General features: G+C 39.2%; 1 protein-coding gene across 1 annotated transcript in view; it reads left to right on the top strand.

Annotated features, from left to right (window-relative positions):
• Positions 1-2135: 2135 nt before the first annotated feature.
• The window catches only part of CLIC5 (chloride intracellular channel 5), an 80757-nt gene continuing 64944 nt past the window's right edge, over positions 2136-17948 (top strand). Inside the window, exon 1 of the mRNA XM_042032810.1 lies at positions 2136-3343. Within this exon, the coding sequence (XP_041888744.1) occupies positions 2855-3343 (489 nt within the window). The 5' untranslated portion in view covers positions 2136-2854. The remainder of the gene's footprint in view (positions 3344-17948) is intronic.

Genomic DNA, 17948 nt, shown 5'->3' with positions numbered 1-17948 from the left:
GAATTCTATTGCTCATGTTCTTTGTCCTTTTATGATTTTTTCTGCTTATGGTTTTTGTGCTTCTTTATGTTTCTGCAAAGCCGGTAACCAGCGCTACTGATGGCTCACATGGGTCCAGATGGTCAGTGACACAACCTGGATTACAGAATTAGCAGCGGAAAGTATTGTGTTACTAACTTCTACATTAACTCAACACCTTCTAGGTTTGGGAGCAGAGGAATTTAGGGAATGGATGAAATTGGTGATTTCTGTTTTGTAGTCTTGCATTCTCATGGCCTTGAGGCTGGGACTGTTACGCAGAGGGCTTTAGGTGTGCTGAGACCTTTTTTTGGTCTCTTGCCACATACAAGCTCTTCCCTCTCACTTCTGTGCAGGAGAGAAGTCCCATTTCACTGTACACTGAATGATACTTTTCTCTTGGAGGGCGGCAGAAGAAAGAACAACTTGGGTAGCTCACAATGAAGGAACCCACATCAACTGTATTTATTTCTTTTAAAATAATACTCACCTTATGCTCTTACTCAGTGTTTTACTTGTGATATTTTAAACCCTCCAGCAGGTGCTGCTGCATCCTGCAAATGTCATCTTCGTGAAGGGAAAAAAAAAAGTCATGGACTGGACTACAACTGGACTTTGTTCTTTGTTTTATGTCACGACTATTTCTGAGTTCTCTTTTTTCCTCAAACTGTTTGCCAGTCGAGTTACTAAGGAGGGATTTTTTATGATCCCAGCGAGTTTAATCCTGCAACCACTCTGTAAGAAGGGGTTGAAGATCAGTGGGAGTTGCTGATCAAAGTCATGCTTAGAGCAAGTTGAAAAGACCCAGGCAGAAATACATTTGTCTTTCTACAAAATATGAAGAAATCCAAGTGTTTTCTTAGAAGTGAAAAGTAGTCCCAAAAGAAATCGAACTTATACAACTTTCCAGCTGTTTTATTGCTTTTCCCAAGTTTCTTGAACTTCGGTAATTTAAGTTCATGATTTTAAATCAGTCTTCTCATTAGCCTTGGTCTTGAGTGCTAGAATTTTGCAAGACAGATTACACAGTACCCATTTTGGAATCTCTGGGTTAGGATTTACACGTGAGGAATTGTGCTGAGTTACATACAGGAGATGTGCTTTATCCTGCTTGCTGATGGACCACTTGTGCCAGCCAGCCATGTGTGGGCAGGAAGAGTTGAGATTAGGCCTTGGTAATGGGTAACATATCCTTGAAGTCCTTGAGTTGCATCAGGCCAGAAATGCCCTTGTGAGCTAAGAGATCTCACTGGCCTCTGATACTTACTTGCATCTTTGTACTGTACAATCACAGTGATTAAACTTGGTTGTAACTATGGTCCTGGCACTTTTCAGGTTATCTAGGAGCCTTAAGTCTATGAAATATTCGTTTGCTTTTGATATTTAACTTTAGTAGTACTCTAAACTGTTCAATATAAGAGTAATGGCAGTTAACTACAGTCATAAATCCCAGGCAGGCAGCACCTGCTACTCTACCCTGTGAAATAGGTTGTGTTCTCTTCTTGTTCTGTCTGGGATGGCTGGAATTACCATCTTTCTCTATCACTTCTCTTCTTTATTTCTTTAAGAAATCCAATCTGGCTGTGGCAGTTACCTCTCAGGAAGTTACAAGGATGGGTCAAGAGGAAAACACCTTCACTTTCCTTTTGGCTCAATCCCAAAAGATTAAATAATAGTTTATAAGAATTCTTGTAATAATCTTCATAATCAAGATGCAGTAAACATAGAGATAAAAAGTCTTTAGTCAATAAGGCCTGAAGTTCTCATGAATTTAATAAATTGGTGACTTTATAATAATTTGATAAATTCAGGTTTGGATCTTCTGGGAGTTTCAGGTCTGTTAATTTCAGTTGCTCTGGAATGTGTATCTGTCTCTAGGAGGTCAGTTAATTTTATGCTAAAGCTGGCAGTATTCACCCAGTTTAGATTCTGTGCAGTTTGGTGTGTCTCTCCATTCATTAGAGAAAAGGAACTGTATACACAAGGTGGCAAACTAGATTTCTGCAGTGTATGTCTTATGACATGGAGATACATAACCTAAATGTGATTATAATTAATTGATGCATTATGTATATGTAATCATGATTAACTTATTCAGTGCTTTCTTTTCCTTTATTTCCAGGGCAGCTCATGAGACCTCTTACAGTTTTGGCCCCAGTATATAGTTGAGAGGAGGAAAATGCAAAGTGTGAAGTGTGTGGTCCCCAAAGTGAACGAGTGGCAATGTTGGAAAGAGTTAAAATTTACAACTTTATAATTTTTTTTAATTTATTTTTTTATAAATGATCATCAGTTGTTGATGATGTTGTAAGTAACCACGAAAATGTTGCAGATGATCATTGGTATTGTCGAGGCAGTTTTACCTTGCTTTTTCTTGAAGGTTTTGTGTGCTGAAAATATGAGTAAGTGGGTGAAGTCTGCATTTCTACCTCTTTACATAAGTAAGATTTCCAATAGAACTATTTTTGACTTCCTATGTAAGAATACTTATTTTTTACTGTAGCTTTCTAGTACTGATAGGTTCTTCATCTGTTTTTTGCAATACTTAGCCAGGCAACATCTCGAAGAACAACAGATTACAGCTCCTGAGATACAGTTCCCAGGAGTCAGATCAACAAAGGGGTTAAAAGTGAGACAGCCTTTTCCTTCAGTTGAAGTGCAATGTTGATTCAAGGCTCTCAGTAAATGATTGTTGGAGATCTGCCATGTGTAGCTGAGCATTCAGAGTACACCACAGACTCTGCTTCCTCCCGAGGAGCTTTGTCTGTCAACATCTCGCTTTAATTGTAATCTGGTAAGGTACCAGCAGGCAGGGAAAACTCACCAGGCAGCAGCCATGGAAGATCCAGTCTTTACTGACATCAATCAAAATGCTAATGACAGCACTGTCTCTGAGGCTTCAGATTCTGAGGAAAATAAAGGGGGTGATCTTCCTGATCATGTCCATGAAGATTCAGCATCCCCTTTTTCCATCACTAATATCCCAGAAAACACGGATGGTAGTCAAAAGAACTCAGAAGATAGCTGTAATAATTCTGTGGCCTCTCAGCATGGAAGTGATGGAGAAGATGATTCTTCATCTCACCATGGTGCTGAAGAAGACCACCCACAGCAGCAGATGGATCTGATGAGCCCAACTCAGGAAGATAAAGACATAGAGGGCACAATGTTTGAGAGCAACCTGCATTTTCCTCCAGATTTCCAGTTTCGTCAGAGACAGAGCACTTCTACCAACTCTTCAACTTCCCTCAAGTTTCCCCTTAACAATAACTTTGGAGAAACTAACAACTTTCAGGAAGATTTTGAGATTTCCATTTTTGTGAAGGTAAGAACCCCAAATCAATGTGTGTGTCTTCCAAATCAGTGAAATACAGCTACCTACTGCTTTGCTCCCAACTCACTTACCTCTTGCATCTTTAAGCAGAGAAAGAGGAGATTTGTGTTGTGTGGAGGTGCCTGGGATTTCTTCATTTCAGGTGGAAGTATGGTGCAAGTATTCTGGTTGTTGCTGCAAATTTATTTATTCTGTGAAATCTCCCTGCTTTTACAGCTAGGCTGCTACTATTTAGTTGAGCTAGTTCAGCTATCCCTGCATTTCACTATCTAGTAGCTGAGAGCTCAAAAGTAATAGTTATGACTTCTATGAAGAAAACTGAATATTAAGTTTAAATAATGCTCATCCCTGAAAGAAGTCTTTCTTTTATTTCTTTCAATATTTAGGTTTATGTATTTCTGTGACAATTTCAACATGTATTTTCATTAATTTCCAGTTAGGTATAAATTACTGAGGAGGCTTTCACATTTTCTCTAACCTTATAAAGTATTACTTCAGTTTCAAAACTGTAAACACCTGTGTTCCTGAATAAATCCTATGATTCCCTTCATAAAAGCACTTGTATTTAACCTTTCTCAACATTTATTAGGCTGAAACACAGGCCTGACAGTTCCTTCTTTTTCCCTATATAAGGATGTTCAAGATCTTGTTTACCTTGAATAGGATAATACACCATGATTATAATATTCTATTATTTCAAGAGAAGTCTCATGAAATTCGTCACTTTTCAACATAAGTAATATTATCCAAATCTGTTTCTCAGTTCCATGGGGGCTTTGGAAGCAGGAGAAGAGATTTTGTCACCACACATAATGGGAAGTGTTTTCAGCAGTCATTATTTGGCTAAGTGACTCCCTGAAACAGCACCTGTCCTATTTCTGTGACTGGATTATGGTAATTGCTAAAAATATGTTGATTTTATGGTCAAAGTAAGAGCTGTGGCATTAGTTCCAGTGTATATTTTTGCATGTAGTCCTGTATATGTGTTAAAAGTTGCAGCAATTGAGTACATTTTGTTTGTTAGCAGCTACATGGTGCTAGCAACCTGAGAGCTGTATTTTGGCTTAAAATCATCTCTTTAATTTCCTTATTATTTCACATTCCTCATATTTCAAAATAACAATGTCTTCTTTTTCTGTGGATAAAATAAGAAATGTGTGCAGATGCTCCCATTCAGAGTTGTCTGGGTTAATTTGCAAAAGTGAGAAGAGAGGCATTTTGAACAGAACTATCATGGACAAGGTCTGAAGAGGTCCTTTTCCTTGCTTTTGTTGTGAAGAGTAGCTGATTATCCCATAAAGGTTCTTATCAGCTAGTCCAGAGAGAAAGGGAAACTGTGCTCCCCTTTACTTGCCAAACATAAGTGCCTGGAGTCTTTGAGATGTCCTTGAGCCACAAGATACTCCTACCTGGCTGAGAGGTTGAGACATGAGGCTCTCAGGTGATCCATGCTGTGATTCCAGTGGGCAGGGCACTGGATACTGCTGGGTGGGTGGCTGAACTGGACTCCTGTGATGTGTTTTATTCCGTGAGAAAGTGATGATATTTAGTTTTTGGCTTTTTGCTTTTCTGTCTGGTATCAAAGTAATAAAGCAGTAGCTCCATGGAGTGCAGATCCAGCTTTGCTCTCTTTAATTATATAGATAGCAAAAGTCAGCCTGTAAAATGGAAGGTCATAGAATAATATGTAACAAGAGAGTGAAATCCCTGAGGGCTGTGGCTTCTTGCACATGGAACCAGTATCTCAGTTGTGTCAATAAATATTACTCAGAGATGGTTCCCTTCTCTAGTCCACCTGAGGCCAGTGTTGCTCTGAAATTGGGTTCAGCTGGGTTTGCACTTTTCTGCAGACACTAACAGTGATAGCAGGACCTTGTGCTGTGGACAACAGTGGTCATGACACTTCTGCCACTATTTATTCCTTCCTTTGTTTGTAACACTAATAAATCTCTGTTAATGACTGGAAATGCGAATGTCAGAGGACTGAACACCAGAGAAAGTGGGAAGATTAACTGGTATCTAACTCACAGTGCAGCTGGATGGATAATCTTTACAGTAGTCCATTCATTAGACACCAAGAAAATGTTTACATCACTTTAACTCATTTTTCACTGATTATCAGTACTTGGTAACTATGTCGTGTCAGTGGACTATTTCAGAATGTGCCATAAGGTAAAAAAGGAATTCCCTGTGCCTTTAACAGCAGAATGCAGCATGTACCAACATGAATCTTTGTGTGAATCTGGCATGTCCAGGCTTGTCACAGCTGCCTTAATGCCCTTCCAGTAATGCTGTAATTTCTTCAAATAAAAGCCTTTGCAATTTGAACAGAGATATGACTGGCACACAGGCTGTGTTACTGAGTGCACAGCACAGCCTGACCTAATCACAGCTCCAAGGTCCAGCTTTCTCACCTGTACACTGTATTTTCCTGTTGAGCAGCACATTTGTTCTGAAGGTTTAGGTTTCTTAGAAATTTTTAACTTTTTTGTTTTCCTGAAGCTTGAGTTGTTTTTTGAAGACTAGTCCTCCAATTTTCTTTTCAGAAGAAAATTATTGCCCTTCTGGGTTTTTTTATGACCTGAGACTGACTGCAGATTATACCCTGTCTGTACTCATTTGTTCCATGGGAACACAGTTCCCAAAAGAAGGAAGGCAATTTTTCACCCTAAGCATAATAACAAGCATAATAAACACCTTGTGTTAGGCAAAAATACTGACATAATACAGTGGTTTAGCATCATCAACCTGCACCTGTTGGATCACTGCCCTGGAGTAACAGATTTATGGATGCTGGAGACCATCTCTGGAGGCCATCTGGTCCAACTCCTTACTTAGAGTAGGATCACCTATAACAGCTTGTTCAGGGCCACAACTTTGGTTTTCATGTGACCAAAGATGAAGAAACCACAACTTCTCTATGCAACCATTCTAATGAGTCCTACCCTCATGGCAAAACTATGTTTTAAATGTTTTGTGTATCTCAATTTGTGCCTGTTGCCTCCTGTTCTTTTAGTGGATACCAGTGCTTATATTTAAGAATCAGAGCCTAAGCATTTAGCTGTTTCTGTTTGGAATTATGGTATCCTTTAGTAAAATTGCATTAAGTCAGGAGCTGGAAAAGAAAGGGCATTTTTGGTTTTTCCCACAAGATGCTTCCCCACTCCCTCATTTGAAGTGCTGAGTCCTGCACTTGGGTCACAACAAGCCCTGAAGTGCTGCAGGCTGGGACAGGAGTGGCTGGAAAGCTGCAAAAGGACCTGGGGGTGCTGGTGACAGCGGCTTGAACATGAGCCAGGTGTGCCCAGGTGGCCAGGAATGCCAATGGCACCTGGGCTGTACCAGCAATAGTGTGGCCAGCAGGACCAGGGCAGTGATGTCCCCCTGTGCTGGGCACTGCAGAGGCCATACCTCAAATCCTGGGTTCAGTTCACCGGGAAAATCATGCTTCTTCCTATTGAGTTGGCTTTTCTCTTGTTTTATGGAGCATTCTGGTATCTGTTGAGAAAATTCTGTTTAGGATTGTGTATTAATGGTTCAGAACATGAAGTCACAGGACAAATCTAATTTTAAGCATGTATAATTTGAAGAGAGCAGAAGCACATGGATGTCCAGTCAGAAGTTAGTGGTTAAACTGGTGCTTTGCTGAGCAGAACTGAGCATTTCTTACTACACTCATAATCTACAGAGTAAAAAAACTGTATTTGCAATTTTGGGCTGTAAGATAGTTGTAAGCATAACTGGGTGTCCAGACACCTTCCAGCAATGGAAACCAGTTAGTCTTCTAATTGATTCCAGTGCAGCACATAAGGCTGGTGTCAAGCCGTATCTTCTCCACCAAGGTTTGCAGGTAGTACGGTTAATTCAGGCTGAAGCCAGATGGCAGGTGTAACTCTCCATATGTACACAAAATTACAGTAGTTTGGCTTTTTATGACATTTTAGCCTTTAAAAATATTTTAATAATAAATCTAATGGAACTAAGCAAATATTATTTTGGTCTTATGAATAAGCTTTGAAAAAGTTTGAGTGATTCATAATCCACCTTTTAAATAGTGTTACCTGAGCAAGGAAAAGATCCAATAACTATTTTTAGAGTTTTCCAGTCTTGGCAGATTTACAGACCAAGATGCTGAAGTTGACATGTACACAGCAGGAAATGACTCACAGGGAGCCAATATCCTAACGTGATACCTGTTTTGGTAATTAAAATGAAAGTAATGGTTGTTTATTCCTGCAAATATTCTTGAGGTACCTTACAAGTACAATTAAGTATAGAAATACAAGTCTGGAAAATCAAGTGGTAAGATGTGTCCTCCTGCTCTCAGTCTTATGTAGACTGTCCCTAACAGATGCTTCTTTGGGAACATTCAGTGATGCCAATTCAGCACCTGTACCAGTAAGTCTCTGTCAATGTTTAATTATTATCCTGAGTCAAACATTTTCCTTTATTAAAACTCTGTTGCTCTGAATTATGCTATTTTTATTTTTAATAGACAAGACCTTTATGTATATAGAAGACACAGATCAAATTTCCTTCATTCTTTGCTTTCTTAAATGAAACAAATTCAGTTCCTTCAGCTTGCCTTCAAGCTTGAGTCATCATTTCTAAATGTTGAGTGGTTGGTGTATTGTGCTTTGGTTTTTGTTTGTTTTAGGGGTGGTTTTTTTGATCTTTTCCAGTCTTTCTCCAGTTAATTTATATAATTCTTAAGCTCCAGTTTGGAGGTACAGTGTAAACAGCAGTGCAAATAAAAATTACTACAGCAAGTGCCTCTTTAATTCATCATTTATCCAACTCTCTAGTCACTTTATCTGCTGTATTCTAACATATTTTTGAATCCTTTAACATTTATATGGTTCCTCTAGCCCTGGTGTTTCCCCAGTAAGTGCTTCAGTGACAGTCTCAACCATTTGTGACTTGTCCATTTGCAAGCAGGTGTAATGCAGTAGTAATGCACAGTTTGGAGCTGCCATTTGACTTGCAGAGCGTTAGGTTTCTCTTCTGTGAGAATTTAGGTTTCTCTTGGTCTGATCAAACCCTGATCACCCCTCATTGAAAACAGCCTGGTTTTGGAGTCAAAGAACTGCTCTGACATAAATCCAGTGTGAAGGAGACCCTCTCCAGTGCTTTTGCTCTGCTAACTCAGAAAATACAGATACATCTTTAACACCTCCACACCGTTGTGCAGACCCAGCGTGGCTTCATGGCACCCTCCTCCACCCTGTCATGTACAGCAGACTGGTAATCTCTTAAGATTTAACATATAAACCTAATAGCAACTAACCCTTATTTCTGAGGAGGAAAACTGTGTTGTGGGTCTCTTCACAGCTGCATTTATGCCTATCCGAATTACTCTCTCTCTCTCTCTCTCTCTCTCTCTCTCTCTCTCTATGTGTGTGTGTGTGACAAGATTAGTGACGGCCATTCTGTTAGAGATAACACCCAGTCCCCTGACTATCAGTCATGAGCAGAATGTGTGTTTTAGCAGCAGGGAGAGCAGTTTGCTTAATCTTTTGGATACAAGGGATAAAAGGTCTTGCTTCCAACCCTTCCTGAGTCTGTGCTTCACTCAGGCACCTGCAGAAAGGTCTGTGAATCAATTTTGAGCTGGTGCTCCCGTGCCCCACTCAGCACGTGGCTCCAGCCACAGCGGTGTCCGAGCACGGCACAGTAGCGTAGCAACAGCTTCAAAATACAGACCTGTATTATCTAGGAAATTGTCCCTGCACAGTGATTGCAGCAATGGCAAACACAGTGTAAATAATGTAGGTCACACCAAGTGAAAATTAAAACAGGATTTATTTACTCATTTATCTTTTCTTCATATATGTTTCATCTTGTGACACCCTCTCTGATGTTCTGAAAACAAGAGTCTTATCTCAGCATGGACTGTTTTTCTTTTGAAACATTTCAGAACCTACATTTTTGGAGTGAAAAATGTTTGGATTTGTGGACTGATTACTTCTTCTGGCATTGAAAACTTATCTGTAAGCAGTAATGTCACCTGTTAAATTGATCCTGTCCAAAGCAGAGCGATTTGTATTATTTCTGATTGGTTTTTTTCAGAAGTACCTAAAGAGCAGCTCTACTGAGTCTAGTATTTTACGAACACAAAATAATGCATAATCCCTGCAGAGGATTGTCAATTATTATTAATATGTCAATTATTTTGGAGTCTGCAAGAGGAAAGCAGCTTTTCTTCTCTGCTCTTTCTTTTCTTTAGATATCAAGGGTTGGATTTGGCTCATCCAACTGAAGGTGTGTCTGTAAGCCATTAAGTACACCTCTGCAGGATGTGTAGGCTCTTTTTGCAACAAAAAGCTTTCTGAAATAGCATGATGTGATACTAATTCCGATGGCCAAGTGCAGGTACCACCTGTAGGGTGAGGTTACTGATTAGGTAGACTCCGTTCATTGTATGGAGCGGGGCCTAATTCAGTTTTCCAACCACAGGCATTCCGTGCTGGTTTAGATGTCTAAGGGCTTTTTCCTGGCTTCCAGCTGCCTCTGCAGGCCATGGGTGTCCCATAGATCCTGTCTCATAGATGTTTACAGGTTTCCTCAGCTATCCTATCAAATGCTGCTGGATATTTAGGTTTAGGCAACTGCATCAAGCTAAAAACTTTCATTGAAAACATTGGCATGGTCACCTGAAGTTAAATAAACTGAATACCACTAGTGACAGTTTAAATACAAATCTTGGATGACTAGATTAGATGAGGAGTGAATTCTGGTAACGGACATCTGGAAACAAACTTTAATTAATTTTTTTTTCAGGCTATTTTATTTCCCTTTTTGTTTCAGTGTGCACACTCAGCAACAACTGATGTGCAATAGTGATCAAACATTGTGATGTTGGGCACTTCTGCTGTTCACTGTACAGTCTAAATTAACTAGATTAAATTATCTTATATGTTTTAGCATCTTTCCAAGACTGAGAACCAGCACTCTTCCTTTAACTTCAGTCAACTTTTATCTGGTTTTTTTTAACAGCAATCCCCATATACGTGTATTTCAACTGTATTTGGTTTAGAATTACTTTTTATTTCAAACACCACAGTAGAAGAGCCAACTGAACATACTAGATTTGAATTCCTAGGTACCGCTTCAAACACAGCTTAAGACTTTAACTGTGAAAAGAAAAATTGTTTGTTTCTTTGGGTCATAAGACCCTGTATTGGAAGGAAATTTTCCACTGTTCTGCCACTGTATTTCCTGGTTCACTTAGAAATGTTCTCTCATATGCTTGGTTGTGGCTGAAAAGAGACACATAAATATTTTTCTGTATTGGTGGCAATTTTAAAAGTATTTACTACTTAATGGGAAATGTTATGAACCTTTATGAAACTGCCTTCTGTGGAAAAGAAAAAAAAGGAGGAAGTGTGTCACTAAAATGAGTCATTGCATTGTCATCTGCAGGTACGATTTTTGTATTTAGATCTCTAGATGATCCTTTTCATATCAATTAATTAAACAATTGTTGAATTTTTACTGTTGGTAGGCCTCTGATAATGTAAGACGTCAGTGACATTCATGACGTTACAATGATGTGATCAGGGATAGATGAGAAGGGAATTGGTCAGTGCACAGGTCTGGTTTCAGTACATCCAGCAGTCTTTGAAACCAGGATTTTGATTCACAAGTTGATTGATTTTCTGTTGCTGCCTCCATGCAGGTGTTAATGAAGTAAAACTTGAGAACACATCTGCTGGGAGAAAACCATTATCTTCCTGCTTATATGTTTATAAAAGATGAGGCACAGAAAGGTAGAAATCTGCACACTGACCAAGACTGGTTGCTTTGGGGATTCTAGGTAATCTGAAAAAAAATTCATGGGACAGGATGTGACTTTTTGGGACATGAAATTGAGTATTCTGCTACAGACAGCCTCATCATGTAATACTTCATTCATAAAGTGATCAAGGTCTATTTAGAAACTATTACTATTATTATTCATTTTGGAAATGTGTTTCAGAATGTCACTGCTCTGAAGGTTTGACACTTTAATTTCCAAATTACCTTTATTCATGTGCAGCTTAAACATCCTTGCTCTTTTGCCAGAATGGTCCATTAGCATTCATTCATGCATTTAGCTCTTTTTAAAATCAGTTTAGGCTTAGACAACCTCAGATGTTTTTGAGGCTAAACCAGCCAATCCTTTTTGTCTCCATTTCTGCCAGTCATCATAGTAATCCCCTTCTGCACATATTCTGCACATATTTTCTTTCCACAAAGGTGCCTTTTTTTTTTTTTTCACAGCTGCATTTTGTCTCAGGTTGCTTCTGCTTTTATAGCTAAACTAAACAAGCAGCAAAAAGATTCTTTTAATAACCTCCTGGTTTAAGATATCTATGATTGCTTAAGTAAACAAATTCTATTTGAGGTGAAGTTCTATGTTACTGTGCTTTCGGAGATCTCAACACTGTGTCCCTGTAGCTTGAGCGCTGGTTGAGAAGCAGATGGAAAGAGTGGGAGCTTTGCATCTGAAAACAAAGGTATTAGTCACTCCTCTGATTTCTGCTCACATGTATTTGTATCATTTTTGGATTTATTTAAAAATCTATTCTGTTAAACATCTGGCCAGGAGAAGTGTTTTATACTTGCCCAACATTTATCTTGCTCTATAAATATGTATATCCTTAGCTGTAATACTGGTACTTTGGGTGGCTCCTCATTGCAAGAGGGTCTCTGTTAGCCTGAAATGGCCAGTGAGGTGCCCAAATAATACTGGCAAGTCCTCAGTAAACAGGAATACTAGGAGAAGTAATTTAAACTTATAAAGTTTTTATTTTTCTTAATGTCATCAGAAATTCTTCCTAGTTTTAATATCTGTTAGCTAGGACTTTCTAGATGAGTACGGGACAAAATAATTCAGGAATACTGATTTTCATAGAATAGACTTATTGACTTAACAGTCCTTATTTTAGCTTTTTTTTTTTTTTTTTTTTTAATATCACACTGTGATTCAGGCATGGAAGATAACCTTTCTTGTACATTTCATGGACTTTTTCACAGGCCATCAAGAAACACCATTAAAAGTGAAGACAGCACACATATCCCAGTTGTTTAAAAAAAAGAAGTGCTGCAGCACACTGAATGCTGTGATGCTTATCCATGAAAAGAATAAACCTACTATCTTTTAATATAAAGTCTTATATGCCTAATGTTTAGATACAAGAACTTTAATTCACATTCTTCTCACTATTTTAAATTAATTTCTCAATGCCCTAAGTTCCTACAAGGTCATATTTATGAAAAGTTACTAAAAGAATATACTGGATGAAGGTCCAGTATCAAAAATCTGTTATACACCATGTGGCCTGTTTTGAAGAGGCACCAATCTGTCTTTCCTTTCTTTGGTGAGCCCATGGATTTGTAAATAATCACAGTAAGTAGTTTCTAGTTACAGAGTACAGCTACCCGGTGACATAAAAAACACCACCTTTGTAAAAATACCACAGATTGAATTTTAAGTATATCATACTGAATGATTGCATAATTTATTGGACTTCATGAGGCACCTTAAATTCACTAATTTACACCAAACATAGGCAGGATGCTTATCTGTTGAATCAGTAACTTCCTTATGGTCCTAACTCTTCACGTCCTTGGTGTGCTGGCGCCTTACAGGAACCCTTATAAAGAACAGTCGAAGTTCAGAGCAGCAAATTCAGTCATTTGGCTCCTCCCTGTGAGATTGCTGCGAGTGAAGTTTGGCCGGAGCAGAGTTTCTCTGCGGCCCCAGGCGCGGATTGGCCCCGCACCCGCGGCTGATAACAGCTAAAAATAGCCCCAGTATAAAAGCCCGGCCAGCAGCTCAGCCACCCTGGTATTCCTTCCTCGACTGCCTGCCAGGGAGGAGACCGTGCTCTCCAAGTCTCTGCAAGGATGTTACCAAAGAACAGTCTGCTGCCTAATTCCACCTAACAATTCACTTGTCAAGACTGGACTGTGTGACTCATGGGGATGGTAACCAAGTACTGTTTTAGATATTAAAAAAAAAAAAAAAAGAAAAAGACACAGACTGAAGGCCAGATTTTCCAAGCAGTTTTCCAAGCAGAGCATGACAGGTGGGCTGCTGGAAGGTCTTTGGAAGTGTGCCTATAGAATACTGCATACAAGAATGTTGTATATATATTCACATAATCACCTGTATGGAGAGCGTACTCTGTGATGATGGAGTTCTGAACACTTGGGAAAACAAATGTATTTTCATTTGACAATGGTTTGACTGAGCTGGCATTGAGGAGTTCAGGAGTCTATTCTTAGCTTGCTGTTGATTCTGGGGGAAATTGGGTCATTTCCTTGCATTTTTGTTCACTTTCAAGCTTTTGTTTTAAGCTGTAGGCTGGGGGATCAGTGACTTCAGTGGCTGAGTGCATTGCAAGATAAATCTTTGGGTGTCTAAAGTCCTTTGGATGAATAAAGAAGACACCAGTGTTGAAGAGCTCCCTTTTAAAAGTCTGGCATAAGTTACACTGACTTGAAAATAGGCTGTAAAGAGGGAAAGAATTAGAAAGCATTAAAAATCAGTGGCACTATCAGCCCTATCAATAGTGAACATTCCCATATGTATTATTTCCAGTGGCTCTGAGTCTTCCTCTTTGATTTTATGAAGCTTTGCACTATGAAGTTTGTATGTGTGGATTCCCCTTCATTTTATTTACAGAACTTTAATTTTTTTTTTGTTTAAAATACAGTGCAAGGTTTATAATATCTTGGGAGAGCTATAGGTGACCTGGCTAACTTGCTTTCATTTGCTTTCACTTTTGATATTATATACTTACTATCTGAAAAGGACTATCAATTTCTTCTTAATTTGTTGTTTAATTGCTAGATCTCTCATGGCAAGTGAGATAATTGCAGAGGGTGTTGGTTTGGTAGTTCTGTAGCCTAAAGTCATCTTCTTCTGCTCATGAGACCCAGCATGATGAGAGATGACAGAAACTCCCTTACTTCCACCTAGTCAAGATGCAGGGCTGAGTGGAGTCAGATCTCACAACACACCCAGCTTCATCCTCATGAATTCTGCTTTTCCTCTCTGAAGGTCAATTTTCTGCATGAACCTGTAGTCAAGATTTAACTGGAGAGTCTCTGTTTGATGCTATGCTCTGCAGGGGAATTTAGGTTCTCTCTCAACATCACGAGATACCTTTATATATATTTATTAATTAGTCTGGTATCAACTCTGACTTGCTGCTTGGCTAGAAATGGGTAGAAATTGCTAATAATGAGTAAAGGAGTCTATATCTCATTAGAACTTTTCTGACTGATGTAGGTCTCACAGGAAAACCTAGTCCACCTTCTACAGAATTGTATCAGAGTTGTCACCAAGATCAGAGCAGTGAGAATGCAAAGACAGCCTGGGTTTTGACATTTTGACATCTGTGAGGTTGCTCCCAGGTGTTGCAGCTGGTGACTTTCTTACAAAAGTGATACCTGCTACATATTCTGTGAAAATTTTGTGATTTCCGCCAAAGGTGACAAGTTTTTGGAAAATCTTCCATTTAAGAGGAAAAAAACCTTCTCTTCCTAGTTAGACTAGCCAGTATTCCCAGTTCTGACAGACTTAAACAAGGCACCACTGTTATTTAGACTGTGCTCAGTGCTGAATTTCACCAAAAAAAATTACTCGGTCTTAAGCCAACCTCCTTTTTTAAGAATTGCTACCAATATCTTCCACTTAAGGATGTGGGACAGGTTCTCTGAAGTCCTAATGACCTGGGTTTGATGGCCACCAGCAAAAATCTGTTAATGTGAAAGTGTATTTGCAGAAGAGAAGGTCACATCTGTTCTTAACTGACCACCTTGCTTCAATTCTTTCTGGATGTATGCATTAACTCTGCAGTGAAAAGGGTCCCCAAGCAAAAATACCCCAAAAACTAAAATGGAGTATCACCAAGTCAACTTCAGGTGCTGCAAGATGTTGAATTCTTACTTTGAAGTTCTTAGGAAGGAAAAAAAGAACTAAGAACCCACCATTCATTTCGTAACAGCTTGAGGTGATGCACTAAGGCAAGTGAGCTGGCAAACTTTGTGGAAACTTTATCACAGAAGAAGTACCAAAAGGTGAAATGAAAAATGAATGAAGGCAGTTTATTAAGGAGAATGGAAGAGTTCTTCAGTTCACTGTGAGGCTCAAGGTCAGCCAGCTGCATTAACCCAGGCGAGCAGCACTGCCATTGACAGAGGCATCACCACTGCAGACAGAGGTTAAACTTTGCTGCCACAGAGGGATGTAAGGGTGTTGAGCTCTGCTATTTCACACTGATCAAGTGTGTGCTTTTCAGGGATCAAAAATCCAGAGGCCCTTTTCTTAAGCCAGATAGTATACACACCACAGAGGATCCTGAAATCCACAGCGCAGATCGGTGCACATAACATAATGATGCCAGCATGCAAAACCATGGGGACTAGCCTGAGTCATGGGTAATTTCAAACTGAGCTTCTGAAGGCTTCACCTTTTAGAAATAATGTGCATCAGAACACAGAAAGCAATTTCAGCTTTCAGCCAAATTGTTTGCTAAACAGTGTGAAACACAAATGTACCCAATAAAATCAGCAGCAACTGGGCATTGTTTGAGCCTTATTTACTGGGAGGAATTGAGAACTAGCCTGAGATATACATAAGTTGTACATACCATTTTGAACACTTTCTGTAAATAATAATTCATAAATTTGGGATTAAAGTAGTGTGTTGTGTGCTTGTCTTTTGTTTGGGGGAGATTTAATCCTAATTTGCATGCTCATGCTTCAGATCCTAATTAGTTTACAATTAATTTATGCCAAGAAGCATACAAAGAAGTGAACAGAAATAATCTAAATAGGGACTTGCAGTATGAACTCCTGTAAAATAAAACAAGAATAGGCATTACTTATTCTGTTGCAGACTTGGAAGTAAAATCATGTAATTTTTATTCTATGACAGTAGTGAGTCAACAACAATGGATATGTCACACTTACCTGGTGCTGTTTTTCTTCACCACACTTAATAGCATGGAGGATGCATTTTGAAAAGCAAGGGCTGAGGATTTCTACATTTCTCCTTTCATCAGCTGCATTATCCATACAGCCCACAGTTTGGGACAATCTGTCATGCTCTCCATTGTATCTCCTACAATGCCACTTTCCAGAGCAGTCTCAGTCCTGGTTGGAAGTATCTTTTGTTTTTAATTGAAATGCCAGTTTTGGAGTGATAGTAAAATAGAGGAATAAACCACTACCCTCTAGAAGCCTCTGTACTGAATGCAGCATTAGGAGATAATTTTGTACCTTTTCGGAGCCACTTCCTTACAAATGGGTACCTGTGGCTGTCTCAATGTGAGCACTGAGATCATTATCCATAATGAAATCCCTCTTCACACTGAACAGCAGCAGGTTTTTCTCTTGAAGGTGTTAATGCTTATTAATGTTACAGCAAGGTTGGATGCTGCATCCATGTGAAAACACAATTATATATAAAAATAATTCCATGGTTTTGGACTAGAACTTTGCAAAACTCCAGTCTGTGCTGATTAACTCTGCTAAACAGAAGAGTTTCATCCAGATAATTTTAGAGCTAAAATAATGTTTTTTAATAAAAAGATAAAGGAGCGCTGCTGTAGCTCATGGCTGTGTTGGATTCATAGTATCTGGGGATGGGTATAGAGTGGGTTATCTCAAACTGGCCAGTTAATGGAGTGCAAAGTTTTCTGGCCTAGACTTTTCCATCCTTTTCCATTTCTTGGGACATTCAGGCTGCCCAGCTGTTGTACCTCTTGATGTCTTTTCTTCCATTACCTTGAGTGTGGGAAAATTTACAAGAAGGAACAAAATCACAGTTCTTCCATCAAACCAACATATCTTGAGGTACTGTACATCTTTGGAGTCAAGGGAAAGTATCTGCTCACCCAGTGTTGGCATGAAGCTGATGAGAAGAGCTTTGTATGTCCTTGCGTGTCTTGTACATTTGGGGAGGGGAACCTGCTGTCTGGCCACAAATATCTGAGACAAATCCTTTTGATTTTTCTGAAATTCAGAAAAGAAATTGATAGTGACACATTGAAATGAAAATTAAAATTATTGGATTGATTCCTTGCAGTTGTTAACTTGTTAAGTGTGTTGCATGTCAAAACTACTAGCATCCAATAAATGCAATTGCAAATTGCCAGTACTTCAGAACTGTCTCTGGAACAGACGTTTTCATAACCCATTCAAACCAGTCTGGCCGCTTCTTAGGTTGGGGATTCTTTGGCAACTAAGCAGTTAAATAATTCCCTGTTAAAATCACAGCCCCGAATACCATTTACTGCATTTACTGCAGCTGCACCAAATTTTTACTTCTCTTCATCACAACAATGAAAAACGTTGTCTGTGTGTCGTGGTTTGATGCCCAATGCCAGGCACCCACGAGAGCCACTCGCTCACCCTCCCCTGCCACAGCTGGGAAGGGGAGGGAAAAGGAAAAAAAAATTAACGAACGCTTCATGAGCGAGATAAGGACCGGGAGAAACACTTCAAGGGTAAAACAGGATCAACTTAAGTTGCGAAATGAATTTATAACTAACAGAATCAGAGGAGGATAACAGTAACTAAAATAAGCCCTTAGAACACC

This window comes from Corvus kubaryi, unplaced genomic scaffold, assembly GCF_017639235.1.
Source record: "Corvus kubaryi isolate FWS band 111438036 unplaced genomic scaffold, C.kubaryi_AGA036_p1.0 37354, whole genome shotgun sequence".
NCBI lineage: Eukaryota > Metazoa > Chordata > Aves > Passeriformes > Corvidae > Corvus > Corvus kubaryi.
Note: the sequence above shows the minus strand (reverse complement) of the source record. Positions and strands in the feature narration are given on the sequence as shown.